General features: G+C 34.3%; 1 protein-coding gene across 1 annotated transcript in view; it reads right to left on the bottom strand.

Annotated features, from left to right (window-relative positions):
• LOC101277958 (protein piccolo) overlaps window positions 1-22,858 on the bottom strand; it is a 232,628-nt gene that overhangs the window by 63,722 nt on the left and 146,048 nt on the right. Inside the window, exons 13-16 of the mRNA XM_049714695.1 lie at window positions 20,382-20,432; window positions 17,152-17,276; window positions 8,521-8,547; window positions 1,184-1,277 (exon numbers count right to left, since the gene is read on the bottom strand). Coding sequence (XP_049570652.1) covers window positions 1,184-1,277; window positions 8,521-8,547; window positions 17,152-17,276; window positions 20,382-20,432 — 297 coding nt within the window. The remainder of the gene's footprint in view (window positions 1-1,183; window positions 1,278-8,520; window positions 8,548-17,151; window positions 17,277-20,381; window positions 20,433-22,858) is intronic.

Below are 22,858 nucleotides of genomic sequence, written 5' to 3'. Positions count from 1 at the left end.
ATTTTCATTATACTCATATAATAGACTCATTTATATTTTCATTCCTTGAACTCTTTCCGCTTATGTAAAAATACTTTAAGTTTATATAAAACTGTATACTTACATTCAATATTATGTAAACTGTCAATCATTTTGTGGTCCAACCAAGTATTTGATCATAAGATACCTCACTATTTTGCAAAAAAAAGGGTGATTTTTACTTATTTCCTGTTATTCTACCCCTGCCCATTATTAAAAGTACCAAGCAGAATCTATATATACTCTTTAAATACATGAAATTCATAGGTTGCAAAAATGTCTAGGTTATTCAAAGTATTTGGGTTATAGTTTTTTGTTTCAGTAAATTGCCAAAACACATTAGTAGCACTGTCTTATTTCTGCAGGTGAACGTAACTTATTTTAAACTCAAGAACCCAGATTACAATTTATATCCAGCTTCAATTTCATAGTCAAATTAGAAATCTTCCAAAGGATAAATGAGAAACCTCATTTTGAAAGACAACTCATTTGTAAATTGTTTTCATGGATGTCTTCTTCCTATTCTATTTGTATTCTTTTCTCTCTGAATTCATCTTTATAAACCATCAGTTATTTTCTATTATTGATACAAAGTTACGACATGAAGATTTTCAGAAACACATTGATGCAATTTTGCTTAGAGTCATCTATTTGTTGTGATAATCCTTTACACTAGTCTTCTTCACGCTTTCTTCTGTACGGTTTAGTTGCACAATGCCAGATCCGTAGGAAGCCTCAATTTAGAAAAGAGATGATCCCTAAATTGTTGCCAGGAGGGGTAATTCATTTCAGTGCATCTGAATCTTATTTTTTCTTTGTTTATGAAAGTCAAAATACAGCTAGCTGGAAAATATTTTCCCTCAAAATATGATAAATAGAGCCCAGTCTATTGAAATATTTGATTTTGAAATAATCAGTGGAAAATGTCCCACTAGTCTTATTCATTTTATTTTTTAGCTGTTTTGTGAAAATGTGCACATTTTCTTTCACTGTATCTTCGAACTGCACCCAGTTCCTTTTACTGGCTATATTTCTTGCATGTATTTTACTTAATTTTTTTTGTTTGTATGGAAAAATTGATATGAATCACAATCTTTCAGTAATTCTATCATCACTATTTTTATATTAGCCTGAATCTGTCATATAGAAAATAATCATTGCATACCTGTTCCATGGAGATACTTTTATAAATTACTGTTTGATTCCACTCAGGATTAAGACTTTTCTGAACATATTTAGTCCTTCTCTTGTACTCAGCACTGAATTGGAAAAAGAGAAAGAATTACCCTGATTATTTACCTTGACCCATGACTTCATAGTCAACCTGAAGGGCATGCAGACTTTTAAAGGTATTTTGTTTTGAATCACTACGTAATCATCTCATCATCCTCATGTCTTAAACTGTATTTTAAGTTGAATGCACAATGACAATTCAAAAATATCTTGGATGCCTTTAGTTTTATTTTCCCTAAGGTATTTTTTTTTTAAAGAAAAGCTTTTAGGTGTTCTAACTAGAATACAATTTTAGAAATCTTAATCTCTCCTGAATGTGTGAGATAATTACATGAACTATACAGTAACATCAATATCTTCTTGTCCCATAAATAATAATTGGATATTTAACTTTCCAATAGTTTTGCAACTGATCATGTCAGCAAAGCCAAATGGTCTTTCAATTCATTTTTTTCTGTAAAAAGCTGAAATAACTGTACTGACTGAGGAAAGGATGAAAAATGGCTGTTGCTATAGGTGAGATTCCATGAACATTTGTTACCTTATATTTATAGTAGATTTTGACACTCTTGGTAAAGTAGAATACTTAATCTAGTTATGAAACAATCTTAATTAAATACAAATTCTTGGTTTATGTCAATAGCTTATGTTACAAATGATGAACCAAATCAAAATTTTTCCTCATGCATTATAACTTGGGGCATTTCAGTTTATCCTTGACTCTTCCATACCCTCTGATCACCAGTTAGAAGCTTATATCTTACACGTTTAAGCATACCTTACTTTCAAAACTTATTCTAATTAAGTCTGACAAAACATTTATAACTGGCATCAACCAGCTAATGGGGTTGGAATTATTGCTATTTGCTATGAGCCAATGGTGCCCACATAGACAAAGCTTTTCTCTAACACTCACTGGCTTTTTCCAAATTTTCTGCCTAGAAAACAAACCTATTTGTTTGGGGTCCATTCACGTGCCTGGACTTCATAAACTGCCTTATCCTAAAGGTACTGCATCCTGACCCTGGATCTGTAGTTCTATTCCCAACTGCTGTCAGCAGACTAACTCTTGTTATATTCCTGGTCTCAAGCATTGCCAAATTCTGGATTACCTACTATTGTTCCCCAGATGCTAACTTACTTATTCATCCTAGATAAAACTATCCTAGATAAAACTAAAGAATCAAGCTCCAGTTCACCACTCACTTTTAGAGATGGGTCTACAGCCAAGTATCTTTTTTTCTCCCTCTGGCTTTATTCTCTTTCTTATCAGACATATACAAGGGCAATAATTTCCAACGTTGACTGCATATTAGGATCACTTTGGGATCTGAGTTCCCAGGGTGGTAGGTGGGGCAACTAGCATGGCACCCACATCCCCCTGCCCTTCACCCACAAGGAGAGTCTTATTTAACAGGTCTGGGGTGAGGCTTGAGCATCAGAATTTTAAAAATGATCTAGGTAAATCTAAAGTATTGCCAAGATTGAGAACCACTGAGAACCACTGAGCTCACGTCTCCTAAGACCTCACATTTCAGCCACTGTGAACTGAATCCAATTTAAGAAATGAAGCAGCACTATTCTCATTTGTAACCAACCTATCTGAAAGTACAAAAAAAGAGAGTAGGATGTGACAATTTTTTCATTCAGCACAAAGTGCAAATAATTCTGGGGAAATGTATAGGCAATGATTCAAAGACACAGGAACTTTCACAGACTGTGAACAGAAAGTATACATTTGTACATATACTTTTTAGGTAAATTTGTCTATGTCTAGTGAAGTTTATGCACTCAAGTACCCAGAAAATTCCACTTTGACTTAATTCCACTTCTACTTTAGAGAAATTCTCCCACACGTACAAAAGGAATTTGTTAAAGAACATTCATTGCAACATTGTTTCTAATAGTGTGTTAATAATATAATAAATAAATAAATTATGATATATTTATTCAATTAAATTTAAGCAGCAGTTAAATTAAATGAAATATACCTTCATTTATCAAGACAGATAAATCTTAAAAACAATCTTGAGCAAATAATTTGCAGAAGAAAACCTATGGTAAGTTATCATGATATGAAGTTAAAATTACATGAAATAATACTGTAAATTATTTATGTCTACTTGTATATATGTATGACAAACATTAATATCATATGACAGCTTGGGAATTATAGATGTTAAACTCTATTATGTGGTTGTCTCAGGAGGACAGGGGAATGGTTTCAGAGGACTTCAGGGGTACTTGTAATATATTTTTTATTAAAAAAAATCTGAAGCCAATATAGCAAAATGTTACGATTTGATAAAATTGGATAGCAAGAACACAAGTATTTGTGACAGTATTATCTATAATTTTCAGTAAGTTTAAAATATTTTATAACAAAATTCAAAACCATTTTAGCAAATTATGTCCCTTTATACTTTATGATTTTGATTCTTTAAATTAATGACATAAGAAGAATGAATATGACCACTTTTAAGTTAACAGCCAACTCTGGTTGCTACTTTAGAATTCATGGCTATTCCTGTAGTAGGTACACTAAGAAAAAAACACATTGTGTAGTATGAGCTTTAAAGTTTCTATCTGTTTTAGACTTAATTATCCAAGTGGTGAGACCATGGGAAAAACATATTAGGGATTAAGATTCATAATACACTGAACAGTGGTAAAATTGTTATTTTTTTCAAATTCTGAAAAATTGAATGCACAAAATTTTAAAATAAGATTGAAGATGGAAAATTAATGTCAAATGCAAACTCATGTATTTTTACTAAAATTCTAGATATGTCAGTATATATTAAAATAGCCTGAACTATTGAAATGTCTTCAAAAAGATATATTAGTTAACATATTTTAATTTATAATATTAATAATTGTTATATTTCACATGCATACTTTAGTCATTTTTTCACCCATATGTAGCAAAATTATCGAATGCCAACTCTGCACCAGGAATTATGCTCTATCAAAATGTACAACTGCAAAACTCTTAATTGTACTGACGTACCATTATGTCATGAGAAGCACTTTATAAAGTAAGCACATTGAAATAATAACAGCTAACATTTACGAAACGCTACTTTTTCACAGGCAGAGTTCTAAGTGCTTTTCATGTGTTACATTATTTAATCCTCAAAGCAACTCTATGTGTCCAGTATTATTTATTATCCTATTTTATAGCTGATAAGAATTGAAGCTCAGAGGAATTCAGGCACGTTGGCAAGGTTGCATAGTTATTAATTCATAGGACCAGGTTTCAAACACAGGGAAACTAATTTCTTGCTCTGAAACATGAGCTATATGAACTCAGTTGATTAGGCCCATCATAAAATTTCTTAATTGCATATTTCATTAGCTGAAGTGTCTAGTTTGTTTTCTTTATTTTACAGTCAAAAACTGTACACTTCAACTTAAATATATGTTTTATATATATAACATAAATTATTTATAGTGTGTGTATATATACACATATAGAAAATGAGGACAGCTTTAGAGTTCCCTAGGGAAATATTGAATGGTATATCCTAAGACTAAGAGAGTGCTGTGGAACAACTAGGGATAATTATTATTAAAATTTACTTTTGCTCAGATACATTCACATATAACCCCAATTAGTCGGGAAAAATCTAGATGTTCACTTTACTAGGTTATCTTAATCTTACTAATAAGTTTGAATCTCTAGTTCTCTCAAGACTCAAGGTCTGTGTCCTTTAGGGTTAACGAGGGTAAACACACCTTTCTCCTGATCCTGCCTCTACCAGCCATGGTTGACCTGTGTAAATGCCAATGAGATCTCTTTGCAATCTTTTCACACTTGAATTTCCTGACACGCAGAGATGGCCACATAAAGCTCTTCCTTCAAGAACCCTTGTCTGATGGCTACCATGTACTGACCATCTTGGGCATGATGTCAATGGGCTGTGTTCCCACTTTACACAATTGAAAACTCCACAGTTCTCATCTCCATATCAAAATCTGTGGATTTACAAGTTGAAGGTGGCCAGGTAAGCAGAGGGATTCTTGAATGTGAGCAGAAATCCAGGCTGAGAAATAAGTGGAGTTCCTTTTCCTCTCCAACCATGTCTGTTAAACACACTGCAATCCCTCATGGGAAGACTGCAATAATGACATTATTTTAGGACAATTAAGCCATATGTAATAATCAGAGAAGTTTTTTAATAAGGGAAAATAAAAAGTCAATTAATCAAGATGGAACACGGTGTTTATCAAACAAAAATCTAGGGACTTCCCCGGTGGTCCAGTGATTAAGACTTTGCCTTCCAACGCAGGAGACGTGGGTTCGATCCCTGGTTGGGGAACTAAGATCCCACATGCCGTGGGGTGCAGCCAAAAACTTAAAAAAAGAAAAATCTAAACCTTTATTTCCTTAAAGTTTTGACTGATTTCTTTTTTCTTTCTCTTTTTCATTATTGGACAATCATTTTCTCATAGGTAGATATGATTTTAAGGCTGGCAGAAAAAGGTATTTAAAATTCAATTACCCTCTCCTAAACCAGAAGAAAAAAAAGTTCTCTCTGTAAAAAAAAAATTGAGAAAGAAGAATGGAATATAATGGCTTGTTTGTTCTTAACTTTCACAGAATTATCTAAAGTACTGAAGGTCTTCATTTCTTTTGTTTTTTCTTGATTGGAAAAAATACATATAAATTTCTTTATTGAAAAAATATATAATGAGTCCAATAAAGATATATATATATGTGTGTGTGTGTGTGTGTGTAGTTTTTTTCAAAATTACTCCTCTGAGGATGTTGCTTTTAATTTAGAAAGAAGCACAGAGCATATGCCATTTTATAAGCTCTGTTTCTCTGTGTGCAATAGTGCATTTATGGGCTGTCACTTGATTGTCCTCTGTGCTCCCTGAAGTCTGACACTATGGCTGTGTTCTCAATTCCAGCAGAGTCTGGAGCAGTCTGTGCTAAATAAATGGTTTCCGGATGTATCTTTAAAACATGTTTGTACTTCTCTTTTTCCTTTAAAATCTATTAAAATAAAATGTTTTGGCCTTCAAATTGTAAATACATACAACACCTGAATCTGCTTTACATTCTTTCCAGAGGAAATAGTTTGAGATGCTAACAAGGGTGTTTAGAGAAAGTCCAGCCAGGAATTAGGCTTCCAGCTATCATGAGAGTAAAAATCAGCTTCAGTCATGGCAAAATCTCATTAGTGTGAAAAAATCTGCCCTTTGTCCAACAGTGTAATGAGAGAAAACCACAGCGAAATCCTTCAGATATGCTCATTTCCATTTCTTATTATCCGGGGACAAATTTTGAGTTCATGGACTCTTCAGGCTATTTCCTTGTCTTTCTTTCACCTCATCTTGGCTGACATTTGGGCTGTCAGAGCTTATGAGTATCTTGATTAAAGGATGGCAAGAGGAAATGAAAGGAGACAAGAAAACTGGACCAGTGAAATTCTTTTAGTTAACAGGACATTTAAAAAAAAAAATTTAAGAATGAAGGATGTATTATACTTATTATTGAAGAAAAGTTGTTTTATTTTCTATATAGTGTTGTTAAATAATTTGGTGTAATTCAGTAGCCCAAGCATTCTGCATTTCTTTTTTGCAGGGATAACTGACCATTGGCTACATGGAGTTTATTATACATATTTCTAGCAATAATAGTTACTGCCATTTATTGAGAGCTTACTACGTGCCAGACATTAAGCTTATCATTTTTGGTGCATTCTCCCTGTGTTTCACAAAAATCCCTGGGAGGGGGGCTATTATGATTCCTAGGTGGAAGAGGAAACAGTTTTAGAGAAACTTCACAACTTTTAAGTGGCAGGACTGAAATTCAAATCCAAGTTCTTAAGGACTTCGCTCGTGGGCCTCCTCAGCCTAACTTACAATGTCAGTACCTCATCAGTATAATTCCTTTCCACACTGACAATTCTCGAAGAGATGATGAAAGTGATTTCAAGATGAAAGATATGATGAGAAAGTGACTCTAGATCTTCTAAATTGTAATCTAATACATCCCAGATTATTTCGACCATTATTTACATTTACAGAAAACACGTTCTCTTCTAAGTTAAATATAGACAATCATTATCATTCTGACAATTTCCCCCTGGTTTCTCTGGATAAAAGAGAGAAGCTTCTGAATAAAGTGACTGATAACGTTTGTTCTAAAATGACACTATCTCTTTGAAACAAAACTCATTTCGCGTATCAGTCTGAGAGATCTGAAGATGAGAGAGCCAGTCATAATAAGCAACCTTTCTCAGTATCAAATTTTACTGGTTGCCATAATTATGTGGTTGCAAAGAAACAGGAAGTTTCTGGGCACCAGAAAGGTTGTACTGACTAATACTATTCTTTGAGATATTTAAATATTTAAGCCTTTACAAATCAGAAACTGCCTCTTTTGGGCAACAGCTTGTCAGGTTTAGTAAAGATGCTGAATTTTAATGTCACAGACAAAAATCCTGTACCACTAATACTCTGGGTGGGACTAAAATTCCCATCACCCTGTTGCTTCAGATGGTACAAGATTCACCTCCCGAATTAAATAACACATTTAATTTACAATGCAATGAGATGTGCAAAAAAATGCTTTTGGCTATGTGTTGAGAAATATCCTTAGCTGACAATGTAATGATGCAACATGCTCTAGCAGAAAACAGACAAACCAAGGAGGTTGCTCTTATGCTGTTGCTAACACCCTAGAGCAGGCAGATTATGGCATCCTATATTACACAGCAATAATTTTGTGGTACAGAAGGTATAAAGGCATGAAAATGTTTCAATATCAGGTCTAAGTGAGGGTAAAAGACCAGACAGCTATCATCTTTAAGATGACATACACACCTAGTACTGGTCATCCAGAAGATCAGTTAATTCCTTTTGAAAAATGACTAGATTTATTTGTTTGGTTGTCATAGAAGACTCAGAAGAATCTGAGCCATAATTTTTGCAAGAGAAGCTAAATGAATTTTAGCAGACAAATTATAAATGAAAACTTTAGTTATATCTCATTTCAAAGTGATAGTTCCTTATTCATACCTTTCTATGTTTTTGCTCTTTTCTACTTTTCTGGGCTCCAATGCACATACCTGCTACACTTTAGTAATAATGTTGTGGTCAGAATAGTCTGCTATTAGCCTAATTCAACTGATACCAACATGTAGAAAAATAAAAATTACAGCCGAAGTTGAACTGCAGGTGAATGTACTTAAAAGGCAAACAAGAGAACTCTAGACATTTCATTGAAGGGTGACACTGAAAGAGAACCAACTCTACCTTGCATTCTGGACAACCATGACTTGACTGCATTGATTCCAAGAGCGAGAATGAAGGATACAGCAGGAAAGTAGGAAAGACAGGAAGAAAAAAGTTAGGAACAGAAATAAGGAAGAAAATGTGAGAATAAAAACTAGAGGAGCTATACCATAATATATTAACAACATGAGGCAGAAAATAATCTTAGAACTAAAGTGAAAATAATACCTCACAAGTGTAGTAAATTCCAAGGTCTTGGCCACTGTAATAATTAAGAGTAATTTAATGAAAGGGCTAGGAATTGAATACGAGTAAGCACATTAGCCTGCTTTTTGGTCAAATTCCACCCAGAAGGCATATTTTGTTTGACAAATGGCACGGGGATAGCTTTAGGTGGGACCTCACTCTTCATTTCACTATAGTTTCAACACTTTCTCTGTTACCTACTCCAGAATGGATTGACATATTCATGCCACCTGCCTGACCTTTCCAGTTATTCAAGTTTGCAATAGTCTAATGGAAACATATCCTGTAACAAATAAAGGATAACTACTCTCTTATAGTATAAAAGGTGATACTAGGATATTAAAGAAGATAGAAAATAAAAGACAGTGCTTTATTTTCATTCATTCATTAGCAAATGCTGATTGGAGATATACCCTTGGCAGTCATTTCCTCTTGTCCCATAATAGTGTCATTAAATAACACTGAAGGTCTAATGACCCAAATCAAAGGCAGAATGAAGTTATCACTTTGTTATATTCATGTTAAAAAAAAAAGTGGTGGGATGAGGGATAAATAAGGAGTTTTAGATTAGTAGATACAAACTACTACATATAAAATATATAAACAACAAGGTCATACTGTGTAGCACAGGAAACTATATTCAATATCTTGTAATAAACTATGATGGAAAAGAATATGAAAAAGAATATATATACATATATATGTATAACAATCACTTTGCTGTATACTACAAACTAATGCAACATTATAAATCAACTATACATCAAAAAGGTAGACAAATTACAGTTATAACTACTACATAAAGATATAAACTAACATAAAATAAAAAATTCCCTTTCCTGTTCTATATGGCTAGTTGGTAGTGTATGAATTAAATTCATTTCAGCCTGCAGAATTCTCTTTAATATTTCTCGAAGGGCAACTCAGCTGGGAAAAAAACTGTTTCTCAGATTTGTTCTTCTGGCAATGTCTTATTTATTTGTTCTTCTGGCAATGTCTTATTTATTTATTTAACATCTTTACTGGAGTATAATTGCTTTACATTGTTGTGTTAGTTTCTGGTGTATAACAAAGTGAATCAGCTATAGGCATATTTCTATCCCCATATCCCCTCCCACTTGTATCTCCCTCCCACCCTCCCTATCCCACCCCTGTAGCTGGTCACAAAACACCAATCTGATCTCCCTGGGCTACACGGCTGCTTCCCCTTAGCTATCTATTTTACATTTGGTAGTGTATATATGTTGATGCCACTCTCTCACTTCGTCACAACTTACCCTTCCCGCTTGCCATGTCCTTAAGTCCATTCTCTATGTCTGTGTCTTTATTCCTGTCCTGCACCTAGGTTCTTCAGAATCATTTTTTTTTTTAGATTCCATATATATGTGTAAGGATACAGTACTTGTTTTCCTCTTTCTGACTTACTTCACTCTGCATGACAGACTCTAGGTCCATCCACCTCATTACAAATAACTCAATTTTGTTTCTTTTTATGGCTAAGTAATATTCCATTGTATATATGTGCCACATCTTCTTTATCCATTCATCTGTCTATGGACACTTAGGTTGCTTCCATGTCCTGGCTCTTATAACTAGTGCTGCAATGAATCTTGTGGTACATGACTCTTTTTGAGTTATGGTTTTCTCAGGGTATATGCCCAGGAGTGGGATTGATGGATCATATGGTAGTTCTATTTTTAGTTTTTTATGGAACGTCCACACTGTTCTCCAAGTGGCTGTATCAATTTGCATTCCCATGAAGTGTAGGAGGGTTCCCTTTTCCCCACACCCTCTCCAGCATTTATTGTTTGTAGATTTTTTGATGATGGCCATTCTGACCAGTGTGCGGTGATACCTCATTGTAGTTTTGATTTGCATTTCTCTAATGATTAGTGATGTTGAACATCCTTTCATGTGTTTGCTGGCAATTGGTATATCTTCTTTGGAGAAATGTCTACTTAGGACTTCTGTCCATTTTTGGTTTGGGTTGGGTTTTTTTGATATTGAGCTGCATGACCTGCTTGTATATTTTGGAGATTAATTCGTTGTCAGTTGCCTCATTGGCAAATATTTTCTCCCATTCTGAGGGTTGTCTTTTCATCTTGTTTGTGGTTTCCTTTGCTGTGCAAAAGGTTTTAAGTTTCATTAGGTCCCACTTGTTTATTTTTGTTTTTATTTCCATTTCTCAATGATGTGGGTCAAAAAGGATCTTGCTGTGATTTATGTCATAGAGTGTTCTGCCTATATTTTCCTCTAAAAGTTTTATAGTGTCTGGCCTTATATTTAGGTCTTTAATCCACTTTGAGTTTATTTTTTTATATGGTGTTAGGGAGTGTTCTAATTTCATTCTTTTACATGTAGCTGTCCAGTTTTGCCAGCACCACTTAATGAAGAGGCTGTCTTTTCTCCATTGTATATTCTTGCCTCCTTATCAAAGATAACATGACAATATGTGCATGGGTTTATCTCTGGGCTTTCTATCCTGTTCCATTGATCTATATTTCTGTTTTTGTGCCAGAACCATACTGTCTTGATGACTGTAGCCTTGCAGTAGAGTCTGAAGTCAGGGAGCCTGATTCCTCCAGCTCCGTTTTTCTTCCTCAAGATTGCTTTGGCTATTCAGGGTCTTTTGTGTTTCCATACAAATTGTGAAATTTTTTGTTCTAGTTCTGTGAAAAATGCCATTGGTAGTTTGACAGGGATTGCGTTGAATCTGTAGATTGCTTCGGATACAATAGTCATTTTCACAATGTTGATTCTTCCAATCCAAGAACATGGTATATCTCTCCATTTGTTTGTATCATCTTTAATTTCTTTCATCAGTGTCTTATACTTTTCTGAATACAGGTCTTCTGCCTCCTTAGGTAGGTTTATTCCTAGGTATTTAATTCTTTTTGTTGCAGTGGGAAATAGGAGTGTTTCCTTAATTTCTCTTTCAGATTTTTCAGCATTAGTGTATAGGATTGCAAAAGATTTCTGTGCATTAACTTTGTATCCTGCAATTTTACCAAATTCGCTGGCTAGCTCTAGTAGTTCTCTGGTAGCATCTTTAGGATTCTCTATGTATAGTATCATGTCATCTGCAAACAGTGACAGTTTACTTCTTCTTCTCCGATATGGATTCCTTTTATTTCTTTTTCGTCTCTGACTGCTGTGGCTAAAACTTCCAAAACTATGTTGAATAATAGTGGTGAGAGTGGGAAACCTTATCATGTTCCTGATCTTAGAGGAAATGGTTTCAATTTTTCACCATTGAGAACAATGTTGGCTGTGGGTTTGTCATATATGGCCTTTATTATGTTGAGGTAAGTTTCCTCTCTGCCTACTTTCTGGAGAGTTTTTATCAAAAATGTGTGTTGAATTTTGTCAAAAGCTTTTTCTGCATCTATTGAGAGTATCGTATGTTTTTTTCCCTTCAACTGGTTAATATGGTGTATCACATTGATTAATTTGCGTATATTGAAGAATCCTTGCATTCCTGGGATAAACCCCACTTGATCATGGTGTACGACCCTTTTAATGTGCTGTTGGATTCTGTTTGCTAGTATTTTGTTGAGGATTTTTGCATCTATGTTCATCAGTGATATTGGCCTGTAGTTTTCTTTCTTTGTGACATCCTTGTCTGGTTTTGGTATCAAGGTGATGGTGGCCTCGTAGAAGGAGTTAGGGAGTGGTCCTCCCTCTGCTATATTTTGGAAGAGTTTGAGAAGGATAGGTGTTAGCTCTTCTGTAAATGTTTGATAGAATTTGCCTGTGAAGCCATCTGGTCCTGGGCTTTTGTTTGTTGGAAGATTTTTAATCAGTTTCAATTTCAGTGCTTGTGATTGGTCTGTTCATATTTTCTACTTCTTCCTGGTTCAGTCTCAGAAGGCTGTGCTTCTCTAAGAATTTGTCCATTTCTTCCAGGTTGTCCATTTCATTGGCATATAGTTGCTTGTAGCAATCTCTCATAATCCTTTGTATTTCTTCAGTGTCAGTTGTTACTTCTCCTTTTTCATTACTAATTCTATTGATTTGAGTCTTCTCCCTTTTTTTCTTGATGAGTCTGGCTAAAGGTTTATTAATTTCGTTTATCTTCTCAACGAGCCAGCTTTTAGTTTTATTGATCCTTGCTATTGTTTCCTTCATTTCTTTTTCATTTATTTCTGATCTGATCTTTATGGTTTCTTTCCTTCTGCTAACTTTGGCAGCTTTTTGTTCTTCTTTCTCTAATTGCTTTAGGTGTAAGGTTAGGTTGTTTATTTGAGATTTTTCTTGCTTTTTGAGGTAGGATCGTATTGCTATGAACTTCCCTCTTAGAACTGCTTTTGCTGGATCCCATAGGTTTTGGGTTGTCGTGTTTTCATTGTCATTTGTTTCTAGGCATTTTTGGACTTCCTCTTTGATTTCTTCAGTGATCTCGTGGTTATTTAGTAGCGTATTGCGTAGCCTCCACGTGTTTGTATTTTTTATAGTTTTTTCCCTGTAGCTGATTTCTAGTTTCATAGCGTTGTGGTCAGAAAAGATACTTGACATGATTTCAATTTTCTTAAATTTACCAAAGCTTGTTTTGTGACCCAAGATACTATCTATCCTGGAGAATGTTCCATGAGCACTTGAGAAGAAAGTGTACTCTGTTGTTTTTGGATGGAGTGTCCTATAAATATCAATCAAATCCATCTTGTTTAATGTGTCATTTAAAGCTTCTGTTTCCTTATTCATTTTCCTTTTGGATGATCTGTCCATTGGTGAAAGTGGTGTGTTAAAGTCTCCTACTATGATTGTGTTACTGTTGATTTCCCCTTTTATGGCTGTTAGCGTTTGCCTTATGTATTGAGGTGCTCCTATGTTGGGTGCATAAATATTTACAATTGTTATATCTTCTTTGAGGATCGATCCCTTGATTGTTATATAGTGTCCTTCTTTGTCTCTTGTAATAGTTATTATTTTAAAGTCTATTTTGTCTGATATGAGAATTGCTACTCCAGCTTTCGATTTCCATTTGCATGGAATATGTTTTTCCATCAACACTCTTACAGTCTGTACATGTCCCTAGGTCTGAAGTGGGTCTCTTGTAGACAGCATATATACGGGTCTTGTTTTTGTAGCCATTCAGGCAGTCTATGTCTTTTGGCTGGAGCATTTAATCCATTTATATATAAGGTAATTATCGATACATATGTTCCTATTCCCATTTTCTTAATTGTTTTGGCTTTGTTATTGTAGGTCTTTTCCTTCTCTTGTGTTTCCTGCCTAGAGAAGTTCCTTTAGCATTTGTTGTAAAGCTGGTTTGGTGGTGCTGAATTCTCTTAGTTTTGCTTCTCTGTAAAGGTTTTAATTTCTCCGTCGAATCTGAATGAGATCCTTGCTGGGTAGAGTAATCTTGGTTGTAGGTTTTTCCGTTTCATCACTTTAAATATGTCCTGCCACTCCCTTCTGGCTTGCAGAGTTTCTGCTGAAAGATCAGCTGTTAACCTTATGGGGATTCCCTTGTATGCTATTTGTTGCTTTTCCCTTGCTGCTTTCAGTATTTTTTCTTTGTATTTAATTTTTGATAGATTGATTAATATGTGTCTTGGAGTGTTTCTCCTTGGATTTATCCTGTATGGGACTCTCTGCACTTCCTGGACTTGATTGACTATTTCATTTCCCATATTAGGGAAGTTTCCAACTATAATCTCTTCAAATATTTTCTCAGTCCCTTTCTTTTTCTCTTCTTTTTCTGGGACCCCTATAATTCGAATATTGGTGTGTTTAATGTTGTCCCAGAGGTCTCTGAGACTGTCCTCAATTCTTTTCATTTTTATTCTTTATTCTGCTCTGCAGTAGTTATTTCCACCATTTTATCTTCCAGGTCATTTATCTGTTCTTCTGCCTCAGTTATTCTGCTATTGATTCCTTCTAGAGAATTTTTAATTTCATTTATTGTGCTGTTCATCATTGTTTGCTCTTCAGTTCTTCTAGGTCCTTATTAAACAGTTCTTTTATTTTCTCCACTCTATTTCCAAGATTTGGGATCATCTTTACTATCATCTGAATTCTTTTTCAGGTAGACTGCCTATTTCCTCTTCATTTGTTTGGTCTGGTGGGTATATACCTTTCTCCTTCATCTGGTGCATATTTCTCTGTCTTCTCATTTTGCTTAACTTACTGTATTTGGGGTCTCCTTTTCACAGGTTGCAGGTTCATAGTTCCTGCTGCTTTTGGTGTCTGCCCCAGTGGGTAAGGTTGGCTCAGTGGGTTGTGTATGCTTCCTGGAGGAGGGGACTGGTGCCTGTGTTCTGGTGGATAAGGCTGGATCTTATCTTTCTGGTGGGCAGGACAGGGTCTGGTGGTGTGTTTTGGGGTGTCTGTGACCTTATTATGATTTCAGGCAGCCTCTCTGCTAATGGGTGGGGTTGTGTTCCTGTCTTGCTAGTTGTTTGGCATGGGGTTTACAGCACTGGAGCTTGCTGGTCGTTGAGTGGAGATGGATATTAGCGTTGAGACAGAGATCCCTGGGAGAGCTCTTGCTGATTAATGGAGCTGGGAGGTCTCTCATAGTCCAATGTCCTGAACCTGTCTCTCCCACCTCAGAGGCTTAGGCCTGACAGCCAGCCAGAGCACCAACACCCTCTTAGCCAAACGGCTCAGAATAAAAGGGAGAAAAAAAGAAAGAAAGAAAGGAAGAAAGGAAGAAAGGAAGGAAGGAAGGAAGAAAGAAAGAAAGAAAGAAAGAAAGAAAATAAATAAAATTATTAAAATAAAAAATTAAAACAATATTATTAAAATAAAAAAATAAATACATAATAAAAAAAGAAGAGAGCAACCAAACCAATAAACAAATCTACCAGTGATAACAAGCGCTAAAAACTAAACTAAGGTAAACATAAAAGTCAGAAACTGGTCAGTTGCATATAGCAAACCCTAAGTCTACAGTTGCTCCCAAAGTCCACTGCCTCAACTTTGGGATGACTCATTGTCTATTCAGGTATTCCACAGATGCCGGGTACAAGTTGACTGTGGAGATTTAACCCGCTGCTCCTGAGGCTGCGTGGAGAAATTTCCCTTTTGCTTCTCTGTTCACACAGCTCCTGGTGTTCTGCTTTGGATTTGGCCCCGTCTCTGCATGTAGGTCTCCCTCTGTTCTTTTGGGAAGTCTGAGGTCTTCTGCCAGCATTCAGTAGGTGTTCTGTAGGAGTTGTTCCACATGTAGATGTATTTTTGATGTATCTGTGGGGAGGAAGGTGATCTCCATGTCTTACTCCTCTGGCATCTTGAAGGTCCTCTCCAATGTCTTATTTATTAAAAAAAAAAGTCTTTATTTTTGAAGGACAGTTTTGCTGGATACAGAATTCTTGTGGACCATCTTTTTCCTTTAGTACACTGATTATGTCATCTCCCTACCTTCTGGGCTCCATGGTTTCTGATTGGCAATTAGTTGTTTACCTTATAGAGGATCCCTTGGATATGATGAGCCACTTCTCTTGCTTCTTTCAAGATTCTGTCTGTGGATTTTGATAGTATGATTAAGAAGAGACCTGGTATAAATTTTTTCTGTTTATCCTGATTGGATTTTGTTGAGCTTCTTGGCTGTGCAGATTTTTTCCAACAAATGTGAGAAATCTTTTGCCATTATTTCTTCAGAAATGTTTTCTGCCCTTGCCTCTTTCTCTCCTCTTGGAATTGCCTCTCTGTGTATGTTCGTATACTTTATGATATCCTAGGTTTCTAAGGCATTGTTCCCTTTTGTTCATTCTTTTTTCTTTCTGTACCTTAAACTAAACAAACTCAATTGACCTGTCTTCATGATTGCTAATTGTGTCTTCTGACTAAATATATTGTTTATCTCATTATTAAGACAGTAGATCCTAAGACCTCACCACAAGGAGATTTTTTTTCCTTTCATTTTATTTTACCTGTATGAGGCGATAGATGCTAACTAAAGCTTTATTTTATAATTTTAAAACACCCATTTGAAAATATGCATATGAATAATAATATATCAAGTCAGTTAATGAACATTTAATGTATTGAATAATACACATCCTATAAAAGACTAACTGATTAGTCCTTGAACACTGGTTTCACAAATACATTTTGAAAAGTAAACTAATTCTTTAAATCTTCCACAAATAATTCCTGAAATGATTTTATTGTCTACCTGATTGGTCATAGCACAAGTGCTTTCCAGAATTGAAATACTGATGTGTTCTCATCCAGTCAGGTTTTGTTACCATCATGGCTCTCCTAAAACCCTTTAAGGCCTAATTACAAATTTTTAATTCCACCTTACCTACTAATTGGAAATAAATAAATATGACATGTAGATAAAACTAAGGAAAAGATATTAAACTCCTTAAATTAGAGACCAGAAGACACTATCACTATTTTTTAAACCACAGGGCAATATTTACAATACTAAGAATATAGTGCTTCTTTACTTACCCTCGCCCTGGAAGAAGGTACACTTTAACAAAGGGGTCTGAGTAACCATTGTTGTCTCGAGCGACAAGGTTTCTTGCTTGGAGAATATGTATTATGAGATTTCCAAGATCATAGTTGATTTGAAGCTTAAAGGGACAGAAAATATTCCATGAACATTATGTTTTTTTGTATAAAAAACATATAATAATTATTCAGTATTTTACAGTATTTAAAAAAAGTTCTCATAAGAAGCATCAACTGCTACTTTCATTTTATTTGAAACTGAACAGACCAGTTAATGTCTAATTTAATTGGGAACTCCCAGGCACACATTAATTACTAGTAAATGTGCTGTTCATTCTTTCTACAGTGAAAGTTCTGGCCTGTCAAAAATTCATTTAGGATAATCACACAGTGAATGCTTGTTCCATTTTTAAACTAAATTTGTACTCTTAGGAAAATCAGAAATGTTAACATTCATAAATACAATTGGCAGAATTTTGAAAATAGATTAACTAATTGATGGATTTATTAGAAAATATCTTTTGCATTTCATCAAGTAATTAGCAGTGGGTGGAAACATTATTTAAAGACAAAGATGTTAGTACTGAATTGTAAGAATATTTAAGAATGTGTAGATTTTATCCCTTCCTATATTACATTAGCTGATAAACCTATAGCTATTCTTTCTGTGCGTGCTTTCTTAATAGTGATGCTAAGAAAATGAAATATTGTTCTTTAATTTTAGAAGCTGAAGAGAAAAGAAGAGGCACTGTCTCATAGATGCTTAATGGCTGTTGTAAAACTGTCACTGAATAGTAAAAGACTTACAATTCAAATTAATATTTGAGAAGCCTGCATGATTCAAAATAATCAAATTAACTAATTTTTCACCATTAAAAATGAAAGATTCTTTTGGCATCATTTAGAATAAGACAATTCTGTTTGTTGCTCTTTCTGTTTATCAAATAACAGAAGGGAAGGGATCTATATTTTGAAAAAGAAAATCCATAAATAAAAAATGAATGTATTTTTTATAATCATACAAAACAGATATGCTATGTTTATGTTGAAAATGGAATAATTTAGATGAGATAATCTTCATGTTAATGATTAAAATAATTTCCTAATTTCAGCATAATCTTGATCTGGTTATGTTTTGTGGCAGAAAACAAATCTTTGCTTTCCTCAGTACAGAAAGGCCCAGAGTCTCTCTGACTATCATGGAAGCAATATGAAACATGAAACAAAGGGCTGTGAAGGAAGAGGAGAAATGAAAAGTTTAGAACTGCAGTAACTGTGCTCTAATGGAGTACTGAAACAGAAGAATTATTCTGCAATTAATTTCACTGAGGTTTAGAATGGCTTCCAAATCTTTAAGGAGAAATTCTTTTCAATTTTCTCCTTTCTCTGCTAGCCTGAAAGTTCACTTTTAACTGGTAAGGCAGTAAAATCATTTCTTATTGAAACTGAGATTTGCAGGCTACCCTAAGAGAGTGCTTTCCAAAATGTACTCTGTAAATTTGGTGCCTTAGAGAACACTTAGAGTTGCTTGGAGGTTACATCTGAGAGAGAATGAGATGCCCCCAGTAACCCTCAACCAGAGCTACGCCATGCTGGTAATTCATTGTTTGGGTGTTTACATAAGGTTTCATTTGGAATAAGGTTTTGCTAAAAGACAAAAGATAAAATGTAAAAAATTGAAATCACTGTCATAAGAAAATATCCCCCCCCCAAAAAAAAGGAAAAGAAAAGAAAATAACCTGGGTGTGAAGACGGAAAATTATTAGAGTAAATTTCCACTATAGAATTAAATATAACGACTGAAGGGAAAGGAAAATAAAATAAGGACAAATAAAAACAACAAGCCAAAAAGAAACAGCACATATTGGCCCATGAGCAAGAAGTTTAAAAAAATGAGCAGAGAGAAGGAGATATTATGAATGAGAACACATAGCATTTTCTGTGCTGCATGTGAAATGAAGAAAGATCAGGTCTGTTTTTCTAGAAGTGGGAAATAGCAGCGATACAGCAAGATCAAGAGCACACAGGTGATCCCGACTCCATCCTGCTGGGTCCTTCTTACTAAGGTGCCCACGTTCTGCACTCTTTCTCCATTTCCACTCTCATACTGTGCTTCTGCTTCAATCAGGGTGTACCTAGATAACACTTAATTGATTTCTTTGTCTTTGTGTCCTACCCTTCATAATACTTTCTAGAGGCCAAGGCTCTATGAATTTTCTATCACATATTGCTTTGAATTAGCCTCTCCCTCACTCGAAAATATTTATTTCCTGATCACTCTATTATGTCATGGCTAACATCCCTTGGCTTCTGTTCAAGGTTCTCTTAATTTAGTCTCAACTTACCTCTACAGGAACATTTTCCTGCAGCAAAGCAGATCTGTTCCTTTCACTACCCTCTGGCAGAAGAATGTTCCCTTGTACCATTTCTTCCAGGAAAACACTCCCCCTTTCTCTATGCTTACCCTCAAATTAGTTCAAATCTGTTACACTTTGTGAAAATGTACTGTAGATGCAACTAAGACTCACTGTTCTCTTTCCCTTATCTGAAATGTACTATCTTCAAATAGTTATTATTTGGTATTGTGTTAACTCTTTCCACATGACATTTCTTATCTACACTAAATTACTTTTTGGTACCATCTAAAGTACAGTTTTTCTAACATTTTTGAATTTGCCCATGTACAATGCAATATAAACACAGAAACACACATACAAAACTAAAAAAGATAGTGATTTACACTATTTTCTTCTATTTTCCTGGTCAAAATACTCTCAATTGATTTGATAAATTACAGATTGGTTATGACCCCCAATATGAAAAACACTGCTCTAAAAGAACTGCTGAGCAATTATTTGACAATTATTGATCAGAGGAAGAAAAGAGGACAGCATTAGACGCATGAAACTTTAAAGAGGAACCTTCAAATTTCCCGGAGAATCTGTCATGTTTGAAACACTTTCAACATGTATGAAGTAACCGAGGCATAATACATTTATACTGTTATCAGGCAGACTTTGAAGTATAGTATTCCACAGATATCGTTAGATTTAATAAAACATGTATTTGTGTTAAAATACTTTTCTGTAAAATTGTATTTTTTCATTATACATCTACATATGTTATAAAACAGGAAAGGTTCTAACAATGCTTACAATTTCAATAGACCAGTGGGAAAAAGAGCCACAAAAGATGGTATAGCAATGATCTTTTGAAAACTTTCATACCTGAATTTCCCCCGTAATTGGATGAGAGACAACCTTTGTTGCATCAGTAGGCTGCAATATCAAAACACAGATTAATGGATAAACCTTTCATAGGATTTACCATTTCAACTTCCTTCTGAATTAATTTCTGTTGGTCAGAGCACACCCTGCCTGGAGAACACATTTCATCCATTTGGCTGCTCCAGATTAGGGTGTCTACTTACACTTCTCAACACATGTTTAATCTTATAAATACATAAATCCCTTTTTCATTTTGTGAAGCCTGTTTTGAGGCTATAATTTTATACCTGCAGTAATCGACGTTCAATTACCTAAGAAATGGAACAGTTTTGGTTGAAAGTATTCAATTTAAATATGAACAGATTTTAAATATCTATAAGAGAATGAAAATGGTACTGTTTTCATTCAACTGCCTAGGAGCCCAGAAGTTATAAAAGTCCATCCGTATATTCCTTTGTTGGGTTCTCAGCCTATTCCTACTCTATTCTAGAGTGGAACACCCAGGCAATCACTTCTTAGTATTTCATACTCCTTTAATTAAAATTCCATCCCAGTCTATATAAGTTCTCATCTCCTTAATAATTTCCTTATGTCAGTAAAGCCTTAAAAACCGTTAGGACTGTGATCTGGTAAAGTGATTCATTCTGCTGATTAAGTGACTGATTGCTGAATTGTTACATTTCAATAGAATGTACAAATCTGTACCAAAAAAGAGATGCTGTTCCTGACTAGATCTATAATAGAATTTCAGGCAACGTGGCATCACTATAGGGAAATATTTACTAAAATGGAGGCAAGCTTGCTACCCTACAAATAAGGTCCTGTCTCCCTATATATACATAATATTGGTTTTATTTTCATAATTAACGAGAAAAGGAGAAATTCATAATACTTAGGTGTATATACTTCTTCTGCTACCTTTTCTTTTATAAATTTATGCTAGAAATGAGAGCAATCAAAGAAGACAGCTATATTCCAGGTCTTGTTCTGTGAAATAAGAATAAAAATAATGTAATCATTGGTAAAGTTATGGAGTAAGGGTTAAATTTTCTAAGCCATATATCCTTTATTAGTTCAGCTCTTTTATAAGAAACTATGCTCTGGCTGCAAAGGATAAACTGCTAGGTAATGAACCATTATATTTACTTAATAATTATTTTACTGTTTAAATTTTAAGAGAAAGAAACTGAATCTAGAAAAAGGACCACACAACTTCCTCAAACTATTTCTATCTCAATTAAAGAAGGGGAGTTTCCTAAAACCAGATATCCTTGCATCTCAGTTAGGAACGTTGGGGAATAACTAGAGATAAAAAGTCAAAAATAAGACCAGAAAAAAAAAAAGAATAATGATAATGTATTTTGTTTTGATTTATTTTTGACAGTTGTAACTCATTTGACATATGATTGTGCAAACATAACTAGATTCAACACAGAGAATAAATGTATGGACCATCTTTAAATGTTCTGGGGTATGGCAGTGAACTCATAAGAGCACAGAAGGATGTTGTAATATCTGTTGTACAGTGGGCAAACTACCAGCTCCAGATAATTACAGTTTAAGATTAGAGACAAGTATTTCTTTTCGATAATGTCATACCTTTGTGAGGCTGGTTTGTGATGACTGTGGTGATAAAAAAAAATGTACTGCAAGAAAATCAGTGAGATCAGTGTGGAACAGGAAATGAGAATGTCAGTGTCCAAACCAATTCCACCATTTGAGTAGCTGTGCAGTGCCCATCAGGCACATACCCCACTGATACATAATTTGAATTATTAACAATGAAATAAATATATTATTTTTATTTCATTTTATGGGTATTATTTTTTCCAATGGTTACTAAGACGTTAGGGTATAAATACTAGTTAAATTGTTAGGACCTAACTACATAATAAATTAAATTGTTTTATGTATTTCTTTGGGCATAAGGGCATCATGAAAAAATTACTGAGATGTTGTGTGCCATGATAGAAAAGTTTGGGAAAGCAAGAACCTATTTCATTAGAACACTTAAAACTAGTAAGCACTTAGTTCAATTATTTATTTATACCATGACTTGGAAGAAATTATTCAGATTTTAAAGATAAAATGAAAAAAGTCTGATTAGATTTCAGACATAAAAGACCTTGAGGCAGTAAACTAAAAATTTTGAAGACAAAAATTCATATTGAATTAGTAAGCAAAATAATAAAAAGTCTTATATACATAACATTTAACTTAAACATATATCTAAATAGATTCATATTTTACTTACATTTACTCAGAAGTAATCACTTAAACTAGAGTATTAATAGATTAATAATTACTTATGAATAATCATTCAAAATGTTTAATAGATGGTGCTCTAAATATCTAAATGTATAATTATGCTATGATTTAAATTTTTAGTTTTAATACATTCTATTACATTAATGTTTTATTATTTAATATATAGTTAGCCTCATGCCTAGTAAAAACAAAAGGATGTTAAAACTATA

The sequence above is a fragment of the Orcinus orca genome, chromosome 9 (assembly GCF_937001465.1).
Source record: "Orcinus orca chromosome 9, mOrcOrc1.1, whole genome shotgun sequence".
NCBI classification, from domain to species: Eukaryota; Metazoa; Chordata; class Mammalia; order Artiodactyla; family Delphinidae; genus Orcinus; species Orcinus orca.
Note: the sequence above shows the minus strand (reverse complement) of the source record. Positions and strands in the feature narration are given on the sequence as shown.